Here is a 22988-nt window from a genome sequence, read left to right as displayed (position 1 = left end):
CCCAAACGCAGTTCCATAGCAGGCTGAATGCTTCCCCCTGGTACCAGTTCAGGCTCGAGGAGCCCAGCTGGAAACATACTTGCAGAACAGAAGCTCTTCAACAAAAATGAATTTATTGCTTATAGACAACTCCAGTCAGCACAGTCAGTTTTGCTTTAACATCAACACAGCCTGGGCCAAACTGAACAACCCCCAGTGCAGTGGCTGTTAGGAAGCTGTGCTTCTTCTGCCCCACTCACCCGGCAGCACTTCTGTCGTTGCCGTCATCACACCCCACCTTCTGCTGAGCCTTTCTCAGTAGTTTCTAATGACAATTTATCTGATGCCATCACCCCTTCTGCATATCAGCATTCCCAGCAGCAGGAAGAACAGAGCCATATCGGTACCAGGGTGTGCAGGCATGGTCAGCTCAGTAACTTTAACCCACTGGTTAAATGCCACTCTGTCCCAAGCACCAGCGTTGGGTGCTGGTGAGTCCATCACTCCTGCTCCTAAAGACTGAGAGCTGCAAGCAAACACCAGTGCTGGGAGCTGCCCAAATGCAGAAGGGAACTAAGAAGTCTAGAAGTTGACAATCAAATTTCAAACCAAACTAGTAACTTTAAGAAAATCCAAATTTCAGAACTTGGCACGACCTTTTCTGAAGTTAAATTAAAAACAACGCTCATTATTGAAGCTCCTTCATAGCTCTGCAGGACAATCCTGTCTGCCTGTCGTAGTTTGATTATGCTTAAATACTTTACAACAGTAGTTCATTTGTTCCCAAGAGCATTCCAAATATCTGAACACATTCACTAAATTCATGGTTTCACACAGCAATTCTGCTCTACTGGTAATTTAGTGGCACCTGGTGCATATTGCCTTTCCCAAACGTAGACTTTAAAATCTCAAATTCATAAATACTTGTATTTTAAATATCTAGTTTTACATGAATATTGGGTATTTCTAGCCTTTTTCTTTCTGTTTCCAGGTTTTAGTTCAATAAGGAAACCATTTTACATCACAATCTGATCTGACACCAACCTCACACCCCATCACACCACAGTCTTTAAGAATCATTATTTAAAAACCTATTTCCTAAAGCAAAACTAAAAGGAGTTATGGGGAGAGTTGGACACCAGGCTTCACCTGCAGGAGTTAAATAATATCTTGGCTGTCAATGAATTAGTCTGATTATTTTTTTAAGTTAACATTCACCAGTTTGGCTTTACAACATTCTGACCCTGCCCATCACGTTAACAGCTTAACCTGAGAGCCCTTAAGGCAAATCTCACTTCTCATCAAGATACAGCTTTAAATATGAACTTTAGCAGTTGAAACTTTGAAGTAACTAAAAAGAAACAAAAATTATGAGGAATTCATGTCTCCTCTCTCATACACACTGCACAGCAGGTCCGTGCACGGCCCCAGGGCTCCCTCTGCACCCCCTTCTCTAGGCCCTCGTGGGGCCGCGGCCGCAGCCGGGGGGGTCTCGGCTCGCTTCTCTTCGGGCGCTGCCCCCTCCTGAGGAAGTCTGTCCCGAGCCCGTCTGCCAGCGGAGGGTTTGAGCAGGGTCATCTGGAAGGCGCACCACAGCACGGTGCGCACCTTGCACGTGACCAGGCACAGAGCTCGGAGCGCCGTGGCCAGAGCCAGCACCACTGCAGAGGGAGGAAACGGCCCTTTAGTCCTGGAGCACTGCTGGGGCTGCCCTCGGCCCACACCTTCAGTCCCTTTCATGTCTGACCTTGTCTGTCCCTTTACAGATTTATAAAAGCTGGATCTGAATTTCTCTGCCCTCACAGAGTGAGGCAGGTGTGCGGTTTTTAGGTTCTGAGTTTGTTACAGAACCTTCCTGCTGCAGCTGCACCCCAGGGCTGGGGTGCTCCTTGTACACACACACACAAATGGCACCTGGGCCCCCCTGCTGGGTCACAGTGGGGTCCTTCACCTGTCCTGCCAAGAAATCCTTACCATGGGTGAAGGAACAGCTCGTTTGGGACATTGGATTAACCACACAGGTCATGTTCTGTGAATGGGTGTTGAACCATGGAGCTGTAAAAGGTCACCTGGGCTGTGGTCCCGTTATTCTGGCACAGGCTGCCCAGAGAAGCTGTGGATGCCCACCCCTGGAAGTGTCCAAGGCCAGGTTGGACAGGGCTTGGAGCAGCCTGGCATAGTGGAAGGTGTCTCTGCCCATGGCAGAGGTGGAACTGGATGAGCTTTACGGACCCTTCCCACCCAAGCCATCCTATGATTCTGTAATATTGGATCAGATGGAATAGAAAAGTGCTGGGGAAACAGGGCTGGGGAAGACTTGCTCCTGAACAAACCAGAACAGCTTCAGGCCTTACCCTCAAGGTTTTGTCTGACAGAGCAAATACAGTTACGGCATCCAATAATTTACTGTTCAAAAAAATCCTCCCCAACTGCTGCTCCAGGTTCAACATCCCAAGACAGCAATGGGAGGCAGAGGACTAAGCACCATCCCTCCAAGGTAAGTAATCAGATCCCACTGTGCAGAGCCTCCTCTCCTCTCCCAGCAGCTGCACTAAGAAGCTGGATTTCCAGGTCTGACAATTCCTTCCCAGACTACTCTGTTCCAAAGACAATTATTTTCATGGGCTACAACACCCTAAAACCCCCTTCACTTTAACAAGTCCCATAATCTTCAGTCAAGGTAAAGAGAAATAAGAATGATGGGGAACTGGTGAAAAGAAAGAATACTGCAGTGTATCTTCTGAGGAAAACTTGAGAATTACAGAACTGCATGATGGGACACTCCAAAGAAGTAAAATAATCCCTGTAATTCAGATGTAGAAAGAACAGCAGAAAGGATCAGAAGATTCAGAAACATAAGACAGCTTCTGACACAAGGTAGGAGGTCAGAGTGTCGCAGGGAACAGGAATTTACTCTGACTCCCATCTTGGAGACAAGGGAACCTGCCACTCTGCCTGTGCACTGGTGAAAGGTTAAGCTGAGTATTTGGCTTTTTTGGGACACCATTAAGAATGAAAACTTTCTGCCCATTGTATTTTTGTGCATCCATTCAAAATATGATTTGTAATTATGCCAGTCTAAGACAGAAGATGCTTGAAGAGGAAGTCCATTTGTAACCTAAGGCCATCTCAGTCACTTTGGGCAGATTCAGCATGGAGATACCAAGGAAGTTCTAGACAAAGACAGAGCTGGAGGTTCCTAAGAAGAGGAATATGAGGAACAGGGAGAAGCAAGAGGCAATAGCTTAATAACACCTCCAACCCCTGAACGTGTTATCAAAAAAAACCCACTAATTTTTATTCCTAGCCAGTTTATTAATGGAATGACCACCTCCAAATTGATTTAACCTATTTATCTCTAAAATCCAGTTTAGTGTCTCCTCAAACCCTCATCCAAACCCCACACAGTCTGCCCTTGACAAAGTTCTAACATTGAAAAGTAAGTTAAAACTTGAATTACAACTCCCTCGCTTATTTTTGCAAGATGTTCAACTTCCCAGCTCCCCTATCAATGTACATAAGCACAGCTGTACCTCTCTCATCCTGGCACCTGGGAGGACCGTGCCGCTGCCGACTGGAAGCATTGACAATTTCATCCTTCCTCTGAGCCTGCACCACGTGGATCGACTCCAGGTGTTTATCCAGAGCAGCGGAGATGTTGGCGTGGAGCGGAGAACTGCGCAGGCGCTCCATCTTCCCCAGTAAAGTCACAACCTAATGAACAATTCACATCTTACAGGGGTTCACACTGTACTCATCCACACTTACAGGAAAATTGACTAACTAAGGAGAACAGATTAATGATAATCATTACTTTCTTTTGAGAGCAGTTCATGAAGTTACAGCTGAAGCAGTTTTAAGTTCTTACCTGGGATTTGTTATCTCCAAACCCAAAGCTGTGGTACAGCTGGGTGTGCAAAACACAACAGCAAAGCTACAACACCCCAGTAAGGACCCCCAGGTTACTGGTTAATACCAGATCTGTACAGCTTTGAGACACCCATGAACAAAAGGTGGTTTCAGAACAATGTCCATTTCCCTGAATTCAAAGCACTGGGGTCCTCCCTTCTCACAGCACTGCTGCAATTTCTGGGTGAAAACCCAGATGGGCTCCTTGTGCTGTGCAGGGCAGCCTGAGCCAGCAGCAGTCACAGCTGCACTGGGAAAGGGAAACCTGCTGTGGAACCATGTGTGGGCTGACTTTGGGATGAACACTCAGCACTAAGGGAGCTGAGAACAAACATTCAGAAATAATTCAGGTTTGTTTAGTCCACTGAAAATGTGCATCTTTGTTGACTTATCTTACATCAGTCACATCACTTTTGGGTTTCCCCATGGTGAGTGACTCCTCAGCCACAGTCACATAATACTGAGAACCTCGTTACTGGTCTGCAGAAAAAGAGAAATTAAAAATCCCCAAACTGGGATGTTCCTCGGGCCATGGCTACACTTAATGCCTTAAAGAAATGCATGTGACTGTCAAGAAGATTTAACTGGATGCTCCGACTATGAAGAGTTAATCCCAGATTCAGCCAACTCAGCTTCCACTCAAACCTTTGTACCAGGATTACTCTCTGGCCATCACCGAGATTCCTGATGTTAGAGTCCAGGTTTAACAGCCCCACTCTGCTGTTGAACATTCTTAAAACTACCTAAAAAGGTACTTAACAAGGGTTTGAGGTGCTGTACACTGAAGTTTGGTTCCTCAAATGGCTACAGAGGCTTAAGCCATGTTTTGGAGGCTGTTTTAAATTACCAGGATAAGGGCAAGCAAGCCTTCTAAACATGGAAACTAAGGCTGATCTTTTGGGATTTGTAGAGCAGGAGTTTTAGTACACTAAGCCCATCCATGTCTTTCAGTCCATCCCTCAGCTGGATGAGCAGCACAGGCAGCTCCTGCAGGCAGTGAGCAGACACAGCTCCAGGGATTATTTCTCCTGTGAGAGGCAGGTAGGACAGGCTGCTGCTCCTCCCTGCTGCCCAGTGGCTGGCCCAGCACTGCTGCTGCCTCCAAACCCAACATTTCCCAGAACCATTTCACCCCACAGCCTCTGGCAAGGGGGGACAGCTGACAGCTTGGCTTCTGCTTCTCCTTGCCTACAGCACCAGCACCATGGCTCTGGGCCTCAGGAGTGCCACAGCAGCCCCTCACCATTCTGATGGCAGAGTCTGTGTTCCCTCCTCCCCCAGCTGTCACCTCCCCAAGGACCCTGGGGCTGTCAGTAGCACCGTGGTTTGCCCACAGAGCTCAGCAGATGTCAGTCTCCCTTGCCCTACTGGGTTAAAGAGCAAATTGGTAACAGAAACTCAGACTGAAGGTGCATCAATTTATCATTTGATGATTAAAATATAAAATATATCAGACTCTCAAGCAAATATGTATGTCAGTATCTTCCAAACATTAACTAAACCTGTTTTTTCCCACAAATACCTCCTCCATCACAGTGTCTCCAAATCCAGAGTGAACATTTCCCTGCCGAGCTGCTCTGAATGCAGCACCCCTGAGAGCTGTGACAGGCTCCAGGACTGGATACTGCACCATGTGCACGCTCCTGCACCAGGAACCACATCCTCCTGACACATGGAGATGTAACTGTGAGCCTCAGCCCCTCTCTGGTTCCCTGGAAACAGCACCCTGGAGCTGCAGAAGCTCTAACAGAGACTGCTGAAATGCTATTCCCTGCACAGCAATGAAGAACAAAGCTATTTTGGGAAAAGCTGCTCTGATCATCTTACCTATCTCACACTGTACTCTAAGTTCTGTGGGATAAGTTCAATAGATTTTTTTTAGTCCTACAACTCACTCTGGCTTGTTCCCGTAGCTGATCCACAATTAAGCGATCAACCCTTGATGGATTTGATGTCAGCCTTGGAATTGGAATGTTGTTAGTACTGGAAACCTTCTTCCCTTGGAAATTCTTAGCAAGAGCTGATTCAATCTGCAGGAAAACAAAAGAACAGCTCCCTCAGAATGTACACGCAGAGTGTGCTTCATTACAGAAACAAGAAAAAATACCAGGTTCAATTTCTTTCCATCAGGGTTTTGGAGATTTTTAAAGGAGACAATGAGGATTCAGGCATTTGGGATTTAACTCTCTGGTGAGACAATCACCTGCTTTAAGTGAACAACTGCTTTACTCAAAGCAGTTCAACTAAAGCAATCGTGCCAACACACCGTGTTCCAGCAGTGCTATGTCTGCTCACTCTGACTACAGCCTGTACTGGTTTTGCCTGGAAATAAAATGGAGGCAAGTCAGAATTACAGGGAAAAAAAAAAAAAAAAAAAAGACCAAACAGATGTGGATCTCACACATAAAAATAAAAATAAAACTGTTTCAGTCAGCAATTAACCTAATTTTTGTACAGATTAAACTACAGAAAGATATTTTCCTAAGCACCCTGGTCTAGTGGAAGGTGTTCCTGCCTGTGGCAGGTGGGTGGAGCTGGATGGTCTTTAAGGTCCCTTCCAAACCAAACCACTCCAGGATTCTATATTTTATTTAGCCATCAGAAAACTATTTTGAAAACTGTTTGCAAGATTCCAAGTTTCCATCACTTGTATCCCCTTGTTATGTCACTCTAAAACACCCATAACAACATAGAGTTAGCTAAAACTGATTTAAAACTGCAATTCTTGAATGGTTTCATAAGTGGTCCACTATCAACAAGAGCATGGAGTGCCAAGACAAGGGGGAAGGGCTTCACACAGAGAGAACAGCTTTAGACTAGATACTAGAAATAAATTGCTCCCTGTGAGGGTGGAGAGGCCCTTGCACAAGTTTTCCAGAGAAGCTGTGGCTGCCTTCTCCCTGGAAGTGTCCAGGGCCAGGTTGGATGGAGTTTGGAGTAGCCTGGGATAGTGGAAGGTGTCCCTGCCCACGGCAGGGGGTGGGACTGAGGGAGCTTTAAGGTCCCTCCCAACCCAAACTGTTCTGGGATTCTGTGATAAGGCTGAATTTCTCCCACCATGGCCCCTGGCCACGCACATGCCAGCTTTTTCTCTCTTGCACTTTCCATGCACCCCAGACACCACCTCTCCTCCTTAAGCTGGGCTCACTCTTCCTCAACCCCTCTATACAAAGCAACTACTGGCTTTTGTCAGGAAACACCACCAAAAAAATCCCCCATGTAAAATCTTCTTGGAATTGGTTTCTTTGTAGGGGCTGGCACAGGAGAATTCCCCAAGGCCCCACTATTGCCAGGTGACATTTGGCCCAGCTTCCCCCACAGACAACCCCAGGTACTGAAATTCCAACCCCATCTCAGCTGGTGAAACAAAGACAGGTTTTCCTACAGACCAAAAAAGACAACTACTTTTAGTAGGGCTGCACACAGCACTACCTGAGCCTTTTACTGCAAGGGTTTTAATTAAATGATCCTTCCCTCAGCCTCTGTTTCTGCGAAAAAAAAAAAAAAAAAAAAGAACCCCTTCAAATACACCTTAGGGTTTAAACCTTCAGGGAAACAGGAGATAGGAATTCAGTATAGCTTCTAAAAAATGGAATTGGAAGAATTAAAGTTTTGTTTCAATTCAAAACATATTTACTGGATTTGCTTTCAAAGTTCCAGAGGCACTGTATTTATCATATTAATAAAAAAGGTATAGCACATCTTTGTTCATCTTTGCACATGAACACACCTTCTCCAACCCTGGGACTGGAAAAGCCCCTGAATTCCTGCTTTTAGTGCAACGTTGCATACAACATTAGCTATGCTTCCAGCCAGGCTACAAATCTCCACACCTTTCACTATCTCAAAACAAACAGAGAACCAAACCTGTAACTTTGAAGTCCCATCAAGCATTTAAACTCTTAACAGCAGAACTACCCATGGTCTGTGACTGCACTGAGCAGCATGAGATCCACATCAAATCTGTGATATAATTCTAGTTTGGTTTTCTTACCTTCTTTCTTTCTTTCTCCAAAGCTCTCCACTGCTCATAACACTCTTCCAGTCTCACATGCAGTTCGCTGGCAGGCCCGCTGCGACTTTTAACTTGCTTTTGAAATCCAAATGCTGACACAAAACCAGAAAGGGCATTGTCACCGTACATCTTCCCCGTAAAGCAGGGGTAGAGGCGTTTGAGATCATCCTGGGAGAACAAGGTGTGAGGCTCCATCAGAGGCACCACGGACCGGCCCAAGACATGAGCAGATCTCATGGGGAAGGTGCTGGGGCCCAGCTGCCAGTTCCGCCTGAAGTCACCTACCACGCAGTTGGGAATGCCTGGAGCCTGCAGGCAGCTCCCAGCACCAATGGCACTGGTGTCCCCGTTCTCTGCCCCGAGATGCAGCTGCCCCTGAGACTCCAATAACTCCTGGTACATGTCCTGAAACACCCCATCCGCCTGGTTCTGCCCTTCCAGATCACAGTGCTCACTCTGTGGCTTCAGCTGGAAACGCTGTTTGTTCAGATTGTCAATGATCCCCAACTGCTGAGCCAAGTAACTGTCACAGAATCCATTTGGCTGCTTCAACTTCTTCTCACTGAGGTACTCAATGAGGTTCTCTTCCCCACCCCTAACCAGGGCTTCCATGCACGCAGCTGCCCGAGCTCGCTCTGCAGTGCTGTAGCCGAAGTCAAGGCTGGAGAGGAATGTGTTGTCTTGACAGTACTTGTGAAGTAAATTACTGTTTAAAGGCAAATTTGAAGATGGCAACTGAAAAAAATCATTAGAATGACGAGAGCTTTTTGGAAATGCAGCCGACTGATTATTCAGTTTCAACAAAGGACTTGGATTCTGGAAGGGGCCAGAAGCTGTGGGTTTGGTTTGGATGTTCATCCACCCTGGCCTGGCACTAGAGCCTGCTGAGGGGACTGCTGCACTGGGCAACAGTGGGAGTGATTTACAGAATTCAGGATTCTGAAGATCGGCCTTGGAAAACTGCTGCTTTTCCACACCATTATTCCCTGGACAAGCTGCAAAAGATTTTAGTCCATATTCAAATTTTTGCCCAAAATCAGTGCTGAAGGAAGATTCGCTTGCAAATTGTTTTTCTGATACAAGTCCTACAGACTTGGGAAATGTAAAGTCATGCTGATCTGAAATTGTATCTTCAAATTTTTTCTGAGTGCCTGATTTAACTTGAAATAACTTAGCATAGGGCTCTGCATCCAGAGATGGTGCCTCAGGGGTTCCATTTACCAGCTTTCTATTTTCTTGGAGGCTACAACTGGTGCCCTTGTTGGGCTTTGCTTTACCAGCATGAGAATATTCAGTGTATCTGGTATAATCTGTGTTCTCATTGTATCTGTGACACTGTGGAAGGAATGTTTCTGCCCGCTTTGGGAGCACCTGTGCATCTGCTCCTTTGGGACATACCTTCTCCCTTCCATAAGAATAAGCATCGGCTCCTGAGTCTTTGATTGCTTCTGAGTACCCAGCCTGGGCTGCAAAGGTGTTTTTCAGGTAGGGGTAGTTCTGATATACAGGTGTTGTCTTCATACTCTCATTAGTCTGCAAGTTGCAGCCATTGGCACGATCGCTCCTGGCAGAGTACAAGCTCTGCTCTTCCAGGTCCACGCCGGCAAAGCCGCGGTAACAATCGTCTGCTTTCTGCTGTGCCACCAGAGTGGGACTCTGCAGGAACTGCTTGTCAGCAGCAGGGAGGGACTCACTGCCATAGAAACCCTGCTGGGGCACTGCTCCAACAACTGCCCTCCTGGCTTCTGGCAACAGGTCATGGTGCTCCATTCTGGTCGTGCTCACTGGCCACACTGACTTCAGGGTGGGAGGGCAACTCCTTGAAAAACAAGAAACATGTGGTTAGACACTGATCTGTGCTGCTGCTCTTCATTTCCAAACACAAAACAAGGTTTAAGAAACAAATGATTCCCAAATAATTTCTCTCAAATGATTCCAAGATATCTGACTTCAACTTCTACCCAGTCCTGTCATCCTCAGTTTCCCATATCTAGCTGAGAAAACTGACTCTGCCTTGTCTAAACACACCACCACAGCTCAGGAGCTATGGACAGGCCCTCAAGCTGCAAGGGAAATGTACACACCAAACCCTGGTCCGTCAGTCCTGTCCATCATCACCAAAATACTCCTGGCTCAGCACCAAGTACAGGCACCCAGACTGCCCTCAGTCTTCCAAAGCCATGTCCCAGCACTCCAGAGAAAATCCTTCTTTCTCACCTCACTTGTGCACTGCTTCCTGCAGGTAAAGCCAGAGGCAGCATCCCAGCACACCTCATTTCTTTCTACTAACCAGCATGAATTCACACAGGACCATCAATCCCTGACTGCCAAGGAGAACTGTAAACAGATTAAGTGAAGGGGAAATTGTTCCTGGAAGCCACTGGAGGCCAAATCTGGGAGTACTGAACCAGTCCTGCTTGTCCATAGCAAAGGAATTACTGAGTTGTCTCATGATATCAAGACTGACTCTGAAGTTTTCCCTGATTTCAGCCACATAACTCAGCACCCATAGAGAAATCACTGGAATTGTTTGGGAAGACAGAAAGGAAAAGCAGTGCCTGGCTTGGGAACCTGAGAACTGGGCTCCCCTGTTTCTTAGACCTGGAAAAGACAGAGAACTCTGGAAGTATCATGGGGATGCTGGACATGCACCCTTCTGTGTCATGTTGTTATGACTATGGAATTGTCTCTTCTGGTGCAGGAATAGAGGCAAATAAACCTGACATTTAGAAACACAAATATTGCTTAGGTAGCACTAACAGGAAGAAACGTGAATTTTGCATGGAAATTTCTCCTGCCAGTTCAGACAAATGTGAAGAAGTCTGTGTATTTTTTCTGTGGATTGACATTAATTAAGAAAGAAACCTAAAGTCTGAATTCAGTCTTGATTAAAATTAAAAAACAGACCAAGGCATACATCCAGGGGATTCATCTGAATACACCATGTCCACAACACTTGTAAAGATCTTATTTAAAAAATGCCAATTAACAAGTTCTGTAAATACCAGAGAGCCAGAAGCTGCCATGCAATGTAAGTGCCTTGAGAAAAGCTTCCAAGTATCCCAAGTAAAATGCTGGAAGATGAGGGGAAGGGAGAGAAAGCTCACAGAGCATGAGGCCTGGCCAGCAGCAGATGGAGCTGACTCAGGAGCACAGTGAGATCAGAGAGGGGAGTTTCTGTCACCTGCACTTCACTCACCCCTCAGCAAAGCACGGCTGTGGTTTGTCTTGTTCTTCCAAGATGTTTGACACGAGTCCATACAAATCAGTTTCACTGCCATAATCATTCCTTTCGGGCTGAATCCTGAAAACCAACTGCGTATTAATAAAAATAATTCCTTCAAAGTACTTCCTATGTTAAATTAAACAGAAAAATATAATCCATCTACTCCAACACACACACACTCCCTGACAAGGATGACTACCTGGACTTCAGGTTAATCTGAGGAGCAGCAGGCTGCTTGGTGTCATCTGTACACGTAGACCAAGGGGGGTACAAAAGGGAAGGATCCATGGGTGCAGAGTACTCTGATGTTGAAAGGGAAGAACTGTAGGCCTGAGGCAACTCCACATTTTCTTCATTCTGCATTTAATGTACAATAAAAGCATTTGTTTAATATGAAACACATCAAACTGTCATTTTGTCATTGTACATGCTTGTAACTGAGCTCACTCTTGGAGGAACCAGCACATGAGAAGTAAGCAAGCCACACACTTGGAATACAACTATTTCAGGCCATGTTAATGTCTTTAAGCGGAATTCTCTGTCCCTTCCCTTGCTCTCTGCTGCACATAGAAGCTGATGGTATAATTCTCACCTTTCACCCCTCTCTTGAACACAAACAGATGCTCTCAGGTGTGCTAAACTAGTGTTGCTTAAGGCTTATGGAAAGCTTTCGTATTTTACATCCTGCCTGGCAATTGTTTAAGAAGAAGGTGCTGGAGCTGCACATCACAACTTTTTTGTCACCCAGCTTTGTGTTCTGTGTGTCCTGAGCTGACCTTTGCTGGAAACTGAGTGGGGGACACCTCCCCAGCCACCCAGAGAACCCCCCAAAAAGTCCTAGGCAGTCATAGTAACAAGTATTGGTACTGGACTTGTAAGATGCTCTCTTCTGTCCCACCAGACACCAAAGTCAGGAGCTGTTCGCATTTGAATGGAGAATCCACAACTGGGGCCAAAGACTCAATTATGGTGGTCCTTACCACAGGGATTTAAGAACAGCCCAAGGTTTTTGGAAAACAATGTAAAATTGTGTACCCTTGGGACTGGAATGGGAGGCATCACAAAAAGTATAGCGAAGAAATATGAACCACAGTGTGCATCCACAGATCCAGCCTCAGCCTTCCCCAGGACAAGCTATAAAAGGAACACAACAGGAAATCATTGGCAAATAGATTTCTCTCATTGCCATGGCAGAATGGGTATCAATACTTATTGGTAATAGCTGATGCATTTCCTGGGGGCCTGAAGCTTTTCCCTGCCAAGCCAACCAGGCTGAGGAGTTTGGTGAGGTACTACTGAAAGAGATCATTCCTAGGCACACGATACCTACAGGTGTGTCAGCAAACTGTCCTAGTTCTGGCCAGGTCAGGGTTAATTTTTTGCAGTAGCTGGGAAGGAGCATGGCCAGGACCCAGAAGTTATTCTCTACCACCCAACTTCAATGCCTGGGGTGGGGGAAAGGGGCTCTTTTCCAGGGAGAAGGGGATCCTTCCAGTCAAGAAAATGTGCTAGAGGGAGCCATCCAGTATTACTGGAAACTTTTCCATGTGAATCCTTCCCTGTACCCTCTACAATGAGTGCTGTTGCTGTTACCTTCCCTTTTCTTCTCTCATTGCTGCTCCCAGTAAATTGTTCTTACTCAGCCTGTGATCTTTGCCTTTTGTGCCTCCAATTCTCCTCTCACTGTGCCAAAGCAGGAGGGGAAGGGGAGAGTAGGGGAGATGAGTGTGTGGTTTGGAGAGTCTCAGTGGGAGAACTGAACTGGGAAGTGCCATTCCCAAACCAGGACAGCCTTAACTGGCACCCAACAAACATGAGACACGAAGGGTTGGGTTAACAATGGACCTGCCCAGAGCAGGCTGGAAACAAATCTGATCCAAGCATTTGTTGTAGTGGGTATGGAGCACCAGGCTCTGGGGAAGTTGAACAGTACAGTGGACTGTTAAAAACCACACTGGAAACAGTGGGTGGTGGGACCTTCAAACATTGGGATCTACATTTAGTGAAGGCCACCTGGTCAGTGAACACCTGAGGCTACACCAATCCAGCTGGCCCTGCCATCAAAACCTCCATGTATTATAGAAGGAACAAAGGACAAAGAGGTCTGAGATGTTGCTACCAGCACTATTGAGGGTCAGAATAACACCTCGATCCAGAGATAAACTCAGTCCTTTTGAAATCTATACAGGAGACCTTATCAGGTAGTCTCTTACAAACCACGTTCTGTGAATATCTGGGCCAAGAACACTCGTGTAATTATGTTATCTCTCTAAGGAGAGTTTTGTCCTCTATCAGCAAGTACTTTCACTGCAGAAATCTAATTGATCTGGACCTTCCTGTTCATGACATCCAGGTGGGAGATTGGGTCTAAGACCATGGAACAATGAGGCACCAAAGGAACACGGGAAAGGACCATACCAGGTTCATTTCACAACATACACAGCTGTGAAACTTCAAGGACTAGAGCCGTGGAAGCACCACTCAGGACTGAAAAAAATACAGGACCAGGTAAGTGAGAAGTCACCTCCTCTGGATCTTCAGGACTAAAAAAGTTAAAAAGTAACTTCATGAACTGTGCCCGGGAAGAAGGCCTGTCTCACACAGAACTTGAATGCCCTCAAGGGGTAGTAGCAATTCCAACTCAGTAATTATTTTAGACAAACACAATTGCACAGACCAGGATTGCCAAGACAGTGCCAGATGTCAAACTTGCTATAATGGTGGTATAATTTTATACTGGTTAGGATTCTTACTGTGACATGTTTCCCTGAATTACCTTAACCTTTCTGAATATGAAACTTATATATGCAATCCTTTTGTTCTTTCTTGTCCGATCAAAGACAGTAACAAGAAACCAACTGTACAATTGTTTAAGGAGGATGGAAGAGAATTTAAATTATTAATCATACAACTAGATGGGAATCTGACAACACACACTCTCTAAAACTTCCTTTGATGCATAAGGAGGATGAAAGAAAATATCATTGCTGAGCTATAGGAGCTATAGAAGCAGAAGGCCATTGGATACAAGTAAAGGTAAAAGGAAACCCCTGACCATTAATACCTCCCAAAGCACCTCAAATCTGGGAAATCCGCCTGTATGCAATTAAGGAAGCAGGCAAACAACAAATGCTATTTGACATTGACTACACTTAAAACTATAGTATATAATATTCATGCTTTTATTGCTCCAGACCTGATCAATAATGGAACCACAAGGCATCTAAGAGGACACAGAGCATGGACCCATTAAAAAAGAAACAGATGACAAATCACAGGTGTCAGCACCTGTGCAGCACATGGACAACAGCTGAAGGAAATACAATTGAAATTCAAGACTTCTGCCTAGATATGGAACAGAACATCTGTAATTTTGAAATTCCACCACTGATTAATATAAAAATGATACTCAGATACATGAGTAAAAGGTGAGTATGCTTTAGTACTCGTTGTGCAGATATAGAAATAGATAATTAAATCACATTCTAATTTTTGTGTTTGTAAATTTATCCAGCTCAGAGATTCTAACTATTCAACCTCCAGTAGCTTCCTTTCAACTAATAAGAAAACCCCTGTATCGTAATTTCACCTATACAACCTAGCCCTATGGGCATGAGCCTTATGCTAGTATAGAAATTGCTACAATGTAAAAAATTGCAAAGGCAGTTAAAAGCAGCTAAAAACAATAGCAGAAACGCTATCTTACTATCCATCATGGCACTAAAGAAATCCACGAGGTAATGGAATGAGCAAAGAAAGATGGAGATCACCACAGGAGGGATATTTTATTTAAGGCTGCACAAGCTCAGTGACTGCATAAGGCAGGCAGGAACTGTGGATTAGGCAGGCAGGTTTATGCAAACTTTAGTGTGTAAATTCTCTCGCTTTTCACTCTTTGCTGTGCTTGGCTTGTGGGAAACTTCCCCGGGCACCATGCACAGAATAAACAATGTCTCCTTTCTCAACCCAACCCTTCATCTACACTTAGAAAGTTCTTAAAACCAGCAACAATATTAGTCTAAAACATCTGCTCCAGTTTCTACTGGTTGACCCCTGACATGAGTTAGGAATTAGATACTTTTTCTCCTCATCATTACAGAGTGTTAAGGTACTGAAAAAAACTTACAGCTAATTCTTTTCTTGAGGAAAGGCATTATATCCTGATTAAGTGAAAAGGAACATCTTTCTTATCTGTTTGGTTTAGACACAATAGGCCTTCTTAGCTCTCAGTAAGTGAAACAATAAATGGTATTTTGCAGGGTTAAATGTCAAAGACTCACAATACACTCCTTTGTGGAGCAGAGTAGTCTGACAAAATAACAAGTCCTGAATGGAAGAAGGAGTAAGTTTGGTCTTGAAGGTACTGGGAATGAATTTTCATTTGAGTCTTTTACCTCAGCGAAAATTTATGCCTATGAAAGGCAAAAATTCCAAGAGAGCTGACATATTTAGCTTCTGTCCTGGCATTTTCTGCTGATCAGACTAAGAACTGGTTCATACAAACACTTGGACTAAAGAAATATCTGAGGCAATAGCTAACGTTCTCCTTCTTACTCACTTTCCAGTTTTCCTAAAAGAGGAAAGTCTTTGCTCCTCACTCTGCCTCCAATTGTTTATGCCAACAGAAGAACAATTACCATGAACATCTCACCAGAACAATGGTGAAATACCAGTTTAATAAACATCCCCTACAGCTTCATCAGTGACTGCATTAGAAAAGCCATTGTCCCCTCTGATGAAAGTTACAACAATGAATATTTACTACAGTTACATCAAACACTGTGATTTATGTTCACCAGTGTAAGCAACCACTTTAGAAACATCTTCTGACCATTTTGTTCACAAGCAATCCAAACTCTTACAGAGCTATAAAAATAATCAATAACCAACTGAACCTGTGATTTGTAGCAGCCATAGAGCGAGGCAGAGCCCGGCAGGGCGGTGCTGAACACGTCCGGCAGCCTCCCGCCCGCTTCCGCGCTGCCCCAGCAGCGGCCGCCGCCTCGGAACGCCACGTTGGGCTGCGGGGACAGAGAAAACGACAGGGACATGAGAACACACAGAACGGCATGAGGGGCTGCAGGACAGGGACATGAGAACACACAGAACGGCCTCAGGGGCTGCAGGACAGGGACATGAGAACACACAGAACGGCATGAGGGGCTGCAGGACAGGGACATGAGAATACACAGAACGGCCTCAGGGGCTGCAGGACAGGGACATGAGAACACACAGAACGGCATGAGGGGCTGCAGGACAGGGACATGAGAACACACAGAACGGCCTCAGGGGCTGCAGGACAGGGACATGAGAACACACAGAACGGCATGAGGGGCTGCAGGACAGGGACATGAGAAAACACAGAATAGCATGAGGGGCTGCGGGGACAGGGACATCAGAAAAGTCATAATTACACATAGAGACACAATTATAAACAGAGCTGACAGTTTTGGATTTTATACCAATGTTAACTTCTTTAACACTTCTAATTTACTGCTGGATTCTGTTTCATCTGAATTTTCAAGGATGTGGTTCTATGTATGGATGTAAAACACTTTCCTATTTACCCTGCAGGAAAAGCTGAACCTACCAAAGCACAAGAAACTCCAAAGGTGTTCAGAGACAGAGGGGGTGCAGATCAAGAGGAAATTTGCACTCTCCCTGTTTCCACCAGCTGAGCTTCCCAACATCAGAGCCTCCACAGGGGAACATCAAACACAAAAGAATGCTCACACAATCATGGCATGGTTTGGAAGAGACCTTAAAGCTCATCCAGTTCCAACCCCTGCCATGGGCAGGGAACCCCTCCTCCAACAGCAGTAGAGGAGTTATTCAGCCTTCACACAATCCTGGACACCTCTTGCCCTTCCATCACTGCTCCCAAACACTGTTTAAGTTACGTGATAACATGGATCTGCATTTCCAGAGGTCAGGAGCTGGAAATTTCTTACAACACACACACACTCTGAGAGCTGCGGTAGGAATCTGCTCTGTCCTGTAACTATGGGAGAAACAACTCCAAGTAGAGGGACACCCCTCCAAGTGCCAGAAACCACAGGCCAGCAGGAGCAAGGAATAAGAACAAACAAAAACTGAGAGCTCTTCCCTTCTCCCAAGGGTGAGGCACAAAATGAAAAGCTAAACTGGAAAGCTAAAACGCCCTTTAGCCAACAAATAAAAAAGTGAAGTTACTGGCATATTACCATTGCAGCTCATTTGGAATGATGAATAAATTCATTAAGCCAAAGTTTCCCAGGATCAGGGTTCTTAATAAGTTCTGCTCTCTAGAAACACATCCTTCTGCAGCTTCCTGAGGATGCACCAAGCGATCTTCATTGTAGCTCACACCACTGTTATGCCTGGTATTTTTCTGTGTTTTTCTGGCACATTTTCCAAATAAATGAACACACTGAGTTATTGTGGAGCTCGGCTCTATGTCCTGAGCTTACTGTGCCATGTTTTCTCCTCATAGATTGCCATTCACAGGGACACCTAACTCGCAAAGTCTACAATCCCACAGAACAAGGGCAAACTTGTAGGGCCAGAGGCAGCCCTAAGACACCCCCAAACCCACACTTCCTTCCTTTTTCCGCAAACAGGTGTTTTTCAGGGTGCTGAGGTGTATTTTCCCCACAGGCCTGAGCTCCGTGTCTCACACCTGCCCCCACACGGGAAGGTGCCGGATGCCGGAGGGTGTAGCGGGGCTCGGACACCCGCCGGGGTCGGACCTCGATGCCTCCTCAGCGCCGAGGGGGTCACGCCCAAGACAGCCGCGGCGGCCCGCCGGGTGTGCAACGGGCGGAGGCGCACAGCTAACCGCGGTCCCCATCGCGGTCCCTGTCCCGCTCCCGTCCCTCACCTCCATGGCTCCGGGCCGGTCTCGGCGCGGGCCCGCGCGGGGCGGCCTGAGGCGAGTTCCGGCCGTTGTCCTCGCGCCGGCCCAACGGCCGCCCCACCCCGCGCGCCCCCGCCCATTGGCCAGCGCCCGAGGCGCTCGGCCAATCAGGGCTCGCGCGGCCGCCTCGCACCTCCCCGCGCAACGTGAGCGGCTCTGCTGGCCATGCGGTGACGGCCGCCCGGCGAGCAAAGCGCTGCGCCGCGATTGGCCCCGCCCGCCGGCGCGCAGCCAATGGGAAAACAGATCGCTCGTGCCTCCCGCCAATGAGCGGCCGCGGAGGCGCCGCTCGCCCGGAGACAGCGCCCCGAGCGGCCCCCGGGCCCTGCCACCTCCGGGCCCTGCCACCTCCCCGAGCCTGTCACCTCCGGGCCCTGCCACCTCCAGGCCCTGTCACCTCTGGGCCCTGTCACCTCCCCGAGCCTGTCACCTCCGGGCCCTGTCACCTCCGGGCCCTGTCACCTCCGGGCCCTGTCACCTCCCCGAGCCTGTCACCTCCGGGCCCTGTCACCTCCGGGCCCTGCCACGTCCGGGCCCTGCCACGTCCGGGCCCTGTCACCTCCCCGAGCCTGTCACCTCCGGGCCCTGTCACCTCCGGGCCCTGTCACCTCCAGGCCCTGTCACCTCTGGGCCCTGTCACCTCCCCGAGCCTGTCACCTCCGGGCCCTGTCACCTCCGGGCCCTGTCACCTCCAGGCCCTGTCACCTCTGGGCCCTGCCACCTCTGGGCCCTGTCACCTCCGGGCCCTGCCACCTCCGGGCCCTGTCACCTCCCCGAGCCTGTCACCTCCAGGCCTTGTCACCTCCAGGCCCTGTCACCTCCCCGAGCCTGTCACCTCTGGGCCCTGCCACCGCCTCGGGCCCTGTCACCTCTGGGCCCTGTCACCTCTGGGCCCTGCCACCGCCTCGGGCCCTGTCACCTCCCCGAGCCTGTCACCTCCGGGCCCTGCCACCGCCTCGGGCCCTGTCACCTCCCCGAGCCTGTCACCTCCCCGAGCCTGTCACCTCCGGGCCCTGTCACCTCCGGGCCCTGTCACCTCCGGGCCCTGCCACCACCTCGGGCCCTGTCACCTCCCCGAGCCTGTCACCTCCGGGCCCTGTCACCTCCGGGCCCTGCCACCTCCCCGAGCCTGTCACCTCTGGGCCCTGCCAGCCCCTTGGGCCCTGTCACCTCCCCGAGCCTGTCACCTCCAGCCCCTGCCACCCTGCCTGGGCCCTGTCAGGCCCCTGACCCTGTCACCCCCGGGTCCTGTCACCCCTCTGCACTTTGTCACCACCCCACATTCCACCACTGGCCCGGCCCAGTCACCCCTCCAGACTTTTCCACCTCCAGACCCTGTCACCCCCCGACCCTGATGCCCCCAGCCCCGTGCCGAGGCCGCCCGCAGCCGCTGCCCCCTCCCAGCCCGATGAGGAATCCATTCAGGGCCCGGCCTGGAGCTGCGGGATGGGCTCTCAGCCTGAAGCCTCTCCAAGCCTTTGCACAACAAAGGGCCCCGGGGACCTGTGGCCAGCCAGGGACTGGCCACTCAGGACACAGCAGGAGCTGGTGACCCTGACTCTCCTGCACACATGCTGTAAGGGTGTACAAGCCAAAGATTTCCTTTGTTTGGGGTCCCTCCTCAGAGGCAGCAGTTTGAGCTGTTATTTTGCTATTTAATTATTGCACCAAGATTAGATAATCTGGATTGAGATGGCTGAGACTGTGCTGTGGGAAGCCTGGTCTGACTGTGTGAGTGTGGGGGCTGCAAAGGGGCTTTGGTGCCAGCTCAGGTGGTGACAGTGACGGCCAGAGTGGCTCCTGGATGGTCGGACAGCCCTTCCACAGCAGCCCTGACCAGGTGCCAGCTATCTCCCCAGTCCTCATCTCTCACAGGAGCAAGAGGAACCCTTTGTCACCCGTCACCAGTGACACAGCTGTCCCCAGGTGCCCGTGGCAGGATCTGTGCCCTGCTGAGGAGTCCCAGAGCTGCTTGGCTGGAGGAGAAGCCGCAGGGGAGCTGGGACAAGCAGGGGGTCACAGCCTGTGTTTGTTTATACTTTTCATTGTTGCTGCTGGTTTAGATACTCTGCCAGTGCATGAATATCATTGTTCTCACTGAAAATGACTGAGAAAAACCCACAAACTCTGAAGCCACACCCAACTTGTTTTCACTTCTAAAGATACTTTGTTTTGCTACTCCTCAAGCTCTTTTAAGGCACGTGGAGACACCATTTTTGCTGCTACCCCCATCTGAGTCACTCAGGGCAGTAAGAACCCACAGAGGCAGACGTTATTTTATGAATTGTGGTCTCTTGTGCTGCCACACACCTCTCACTTCCTCAGTGTGTGCTGCCAGCCTGCAGGATCATGGGGAGGGCAGCAGGGCGAGCCTGGGCAGCCAGGTCTGCCCAGCCCCTTCCTAAACCCGCCCAGGGACTGCAGACACAGATGTTCTGTCTGCTGGAAGCCAGAGGATTCACTCCAGGAGATGAGGGCGTTGTCAGCGAAGGTCTTGGCTCCAGAGTGTGTCCCAGACCCCAGGTCTATCTGCTGCTCCCTGCCCCACGGAAGGGCTGTGGGTCAGAGCTGTGGGGCAGGGATTTGGAGCTGGCTCTGGAGCAGCCGGGTGTGGGCTGCCTTCCCCCTTAGTCTCAGATCTGCACAGGAGTCGGTGTGATCTTTGTGCTTGGTTTGGGGGAGCTTTGCTTTATTTTTTTCCCCCTTTTAAAATGGTGAAAGGTGGGGAAGCACAGCCACTGCCTCCCTGTCCCCCTCAGCTATTCCCTACAAATTCGTACATTGCTTTTCCTGCATTTCTTGCTGCAAGAGACTCTCTTAAGGCCACAGAGCAGAGATCTCGGAAGCTGAGAGCAGCCAGAATCCCCCCCAAAACTCATCACTGAGCCAGAGCTCACTGCTGGGCTGAGCCTCCTGGCTGGCCACCTTTCCAGCTGTGCAGGACAACGGTGTCAGCACTGTCACCTGTCGGGGTCTGGCCGCTGCCACCCCGAAGCACAGGGCTTGTCTGCAGTATTTAACAACCACCTCCCAGTGCTGTGATTTCTGTCGAGGGACAGTAAAAGTGCTCAGCTGCAGGCAGGGGCTCTTGCAGGGCCTCACTGCAGGAAACTGAATTCTTGCCCTGCTGGGATCAGCCCATGGCAGATTTAGGCACTGACCCCATTTCTTCTTCCCCTCAGGCCTGTGCTGTGCACTGAGGCACATCCACGGTCTGGGGCACCAACTGCTTTGGCCAGTGTGGTGAAGTCTCCTTGGTGCCAGTTTTCCATGGACCTGGCAATCCCTCTGGGTCCCACCTGACTCTGGTACCTGTTCAAGGCAGTAACCAGCAGTTACAATCAGTATTAATATTTTATTATGCTGTCAAAGCCCACGCAGGAAGCTGCGGGGACAGGCTGCTAATGCGTTAAAGCTGCCAGGACGTTTGGGGTGGCTTTGCAGACACCACGGAGCTTTGGACTCTCAGAAGACAAAGCCCAGAGCACAGCTGGGATTTCATCTCTGGCTGAACATCACACAGGGGGATGAGCTCTGTGAAGAAGCCATTGTCACCTCTCAGCAGCACTCCTGCAGCGTGATCTGCTTCTCCAGAGCAAAGCACAGTTTCAGACACCCCCCACATGGATCCCCATCCCGAAGCCTGGCTGGAAGCTCTGGGTGCTCAGGCAGGACCCGGCTGCGCAGGGGCAGACGCCGTGTGGTGAGCCATGGGCTGGAGGAGCCCTGAGCCCCGGGCGCTGTGACACCTGCGAGGGGCTCGGGGCAGCTCTGAGCTCCCGTTACCGCCTCCCGGGCTCACACACAGCTGTGGCTGTTATCAAATATAAACAATTAGTGCCAGCCAGGTGCTGCCGAACGGAAAGTCCCGTCAGGGAAACAGTTAAGCCATTAGATGTCATCGAAGGAGACCACGATGCCTGGTTTACAACTGCTGCTGTGCGGCCTCTTTGGAGCAGGAACAGAATTAAAGCCGGATTAAAAATGAAATTAAAACAGGATTAAATTTTAAAAAATTATGTACAGAAAACATTAAATTAATATTGTGTTTTATTCTATGTAAAAATACAGGATACTATATGAATAACATACAAAATGCTATACAATATATAATGCAATTATTATTACTATATAAGTATTACTACAAAATTACGAGCAATTATTATAAACATTATTAATTAATCAACACCACATTAAAATAGAATTAAATAATTTAAATAATTAAGCAGCGGTTGCCGGGCGGCCCGGCCCCGCTCACCCTCACAGCACGGCGCTCGGCCCATCCCGCTGCAGCGCGGGATAGGGACCGGGACCAGCCGAGCCGCCTCCAGGCTGCCGCGGCATTCCCGGCCGGGCACCCCCCGTGTCCAACCGGGAATACCGGCACCGCCGGACCCCGGCCCCGCCCACCCCGCCCTATTGACCAATCCGCGCAGCTCTCCCGATGACTGACAGCAGGACGTCCTGCCCCTCACCGCCAGGCCGATGGGCGGGGCGTTCCGTGACGCGCCCCTCAGTGCCTTGAGCGGCGGGCGGAGCGACCAATGGGAAGGCGGATCCGCGCAGGGGGCGTGGCCTCCCCTCCCTCGAGGCCCCGCCCCGGCGCGCCGCGGCGCCTGCGCTGCACCGCCCCCTGGCGGCCGCGGGGAGGGCCTGTCGGTCGGCGCTGCGGCAACATGGCGGGGCGGGTAAGTGGGGGGCGCACGGACCGGCCGCTGTCGCCCATCCCCTGCCCCCTCCTCCGCTCCTGCTCCTCCCTGCGCCCCGCGGCTTTGCGAGCTTCTCGCAGCCCCGCTGCCAGGAGACCGTTCAGCCCTGGCGGTCCCCCGGCAGCGCTGTGAAGCTGTGGTGACCCCCTCGCCCCCAGCGGTGTGGGGGGTCCTGACGGTCCTGTGAGGCAGTGGAGACCCCCTCAGTGGTGTGGGGGGCTGGGGGGTGACCCCTCTGCCGGTGTTCCCTCTCCC

The 22988-nt window shown here is 49.3% G+C and overlaps 2 protein-coding genes and 2 long non-coding RNA genes across 13 annotated transcripts in view; 2 read left to right on the top strand and 2 right to left on the bottom strand.

Annotated features, from left to right (window-relative positions):
• Window positions 1-96: 96 nt before the first annotated feature.
• On the bottom strand, window positions 97-18057 carry MEIOC (meiosis specific with coiled-coil domain). The gene is made up of 8 exons (XM_054000229.1): window positions 17989-18057; window positions 16025-16150; window positions 11329-11486; window positions 11103-11207; window positions 7883-9722; window positions 5784-5918; window positions 3513-3693; window positions 97-1640 (listed from the first exon to the last, which is right to left on the bottom strand). Exons 1-8 carry the CDS (start codon window positions 17992-17994, stop codon window positions 1348-1350), a joined length of 2844 nt encoding a protein of 947 aa, XP_053856204.1. The 5' UTR covers window positions 17995-18057; the 3' UTR covers window positions 97-1347.
• A 302-nt stretch (window positions 18058-18359) lies between these two features.
• Window positions 18360-19280, bottom strand: LOC128819975 (uncharacterized). 9 transcript variants are annotated; one of them, XR_008440797.1, is made up of 3 exons: window positions 19212-19280; window positions 18860-19160; window positions 18360-18405 (listed from the first exon to the last, which is right to left on the bottom strand). It is a non-coding gene; the product is annotated as an uncharacterized LOC128819975 (long non-coding RNA). The 9 variants fall into 9 exon arrangements; XR_008440791.1 differs by lacking the exon at window positions 18360-18405 and adding an exon at window positions 18490-18535; XR_008440800.1 differs by lacking the exon at window positions 18360-18405 and adding an exon at window positions 18561-18632.
• Window positions 19281-19511: 231 nt separating this feature from the next.
• Window positions 19512-21102, top strand: LOC128819976 (uncharacterized). Its single transcript, XR_008440801.1, has 2 exons — window positions 19512-19600; window positions 19900-21102. It is a non-coding gene; the product is annotated as an uncharacterized LOC128819976 (long non-coding RNA).
• A 1527-nt stretch (window positions 21103-22629) lies between these two features.
• NSF (N-ethylmaleimide sensitive factor, vesicle fusing ATPase) overlaps window positions 22630-22988 on the top strand; it is an 80042-nt gene continuing 79683 nt past the window's right edge. For both annotated transcript variants that reach the window (XM_054000290.1, XM_054000291.1), the window contains exon 1: window positions 22630-22712. In XM_054000290.1, coding sequence (XP_053856265.1) covers window positions 22701-22712 — 12 coding nt within the window. In that variant the 5' untranslated portion in view covers window positions 22630-22700. The remainder of the gene's footprint in view (window positions 22713-22988) is intronic.

The sequence above is a fragment of the Vidua macroura genome, chromosome 27 (assembly GCF_024509145.1).
Source record: "Vidua macroura isolate BioBank_ID:100142 chromosome 27, ASM2450914v1, whole genome shotgun sequence".
Lineage (NCBI taxonomy): Eukaryota > Metazoa > Chordata > Aves > Passeriformes > Viduidae > Vidua > Vidua macroura.
The sequence above is the reverse complement of the archived record's forward strand: the minus strand, read 5'-3'. Positions and strand labels throughout refer to the sequence as shown.

Coding starts and splice junctions, on each gene's coding strand:
- MEIOC (XM_054000229.1), bottom strand. Junction 11,487..16,024: donor ATGGCTGCTACAAATCACAG/GTTCAGTTGGTT, acceptor CATTAAATGCAG/AATGAAGAAAATGTGGAGTT. Junction 1,641..3,512: donor CAGGTGCCAGGATGAGAGAG/GTACAGCTGTGC, acceptor CTCCCTCTGCAG/TGGTGCTGGCTCTGGCCACG.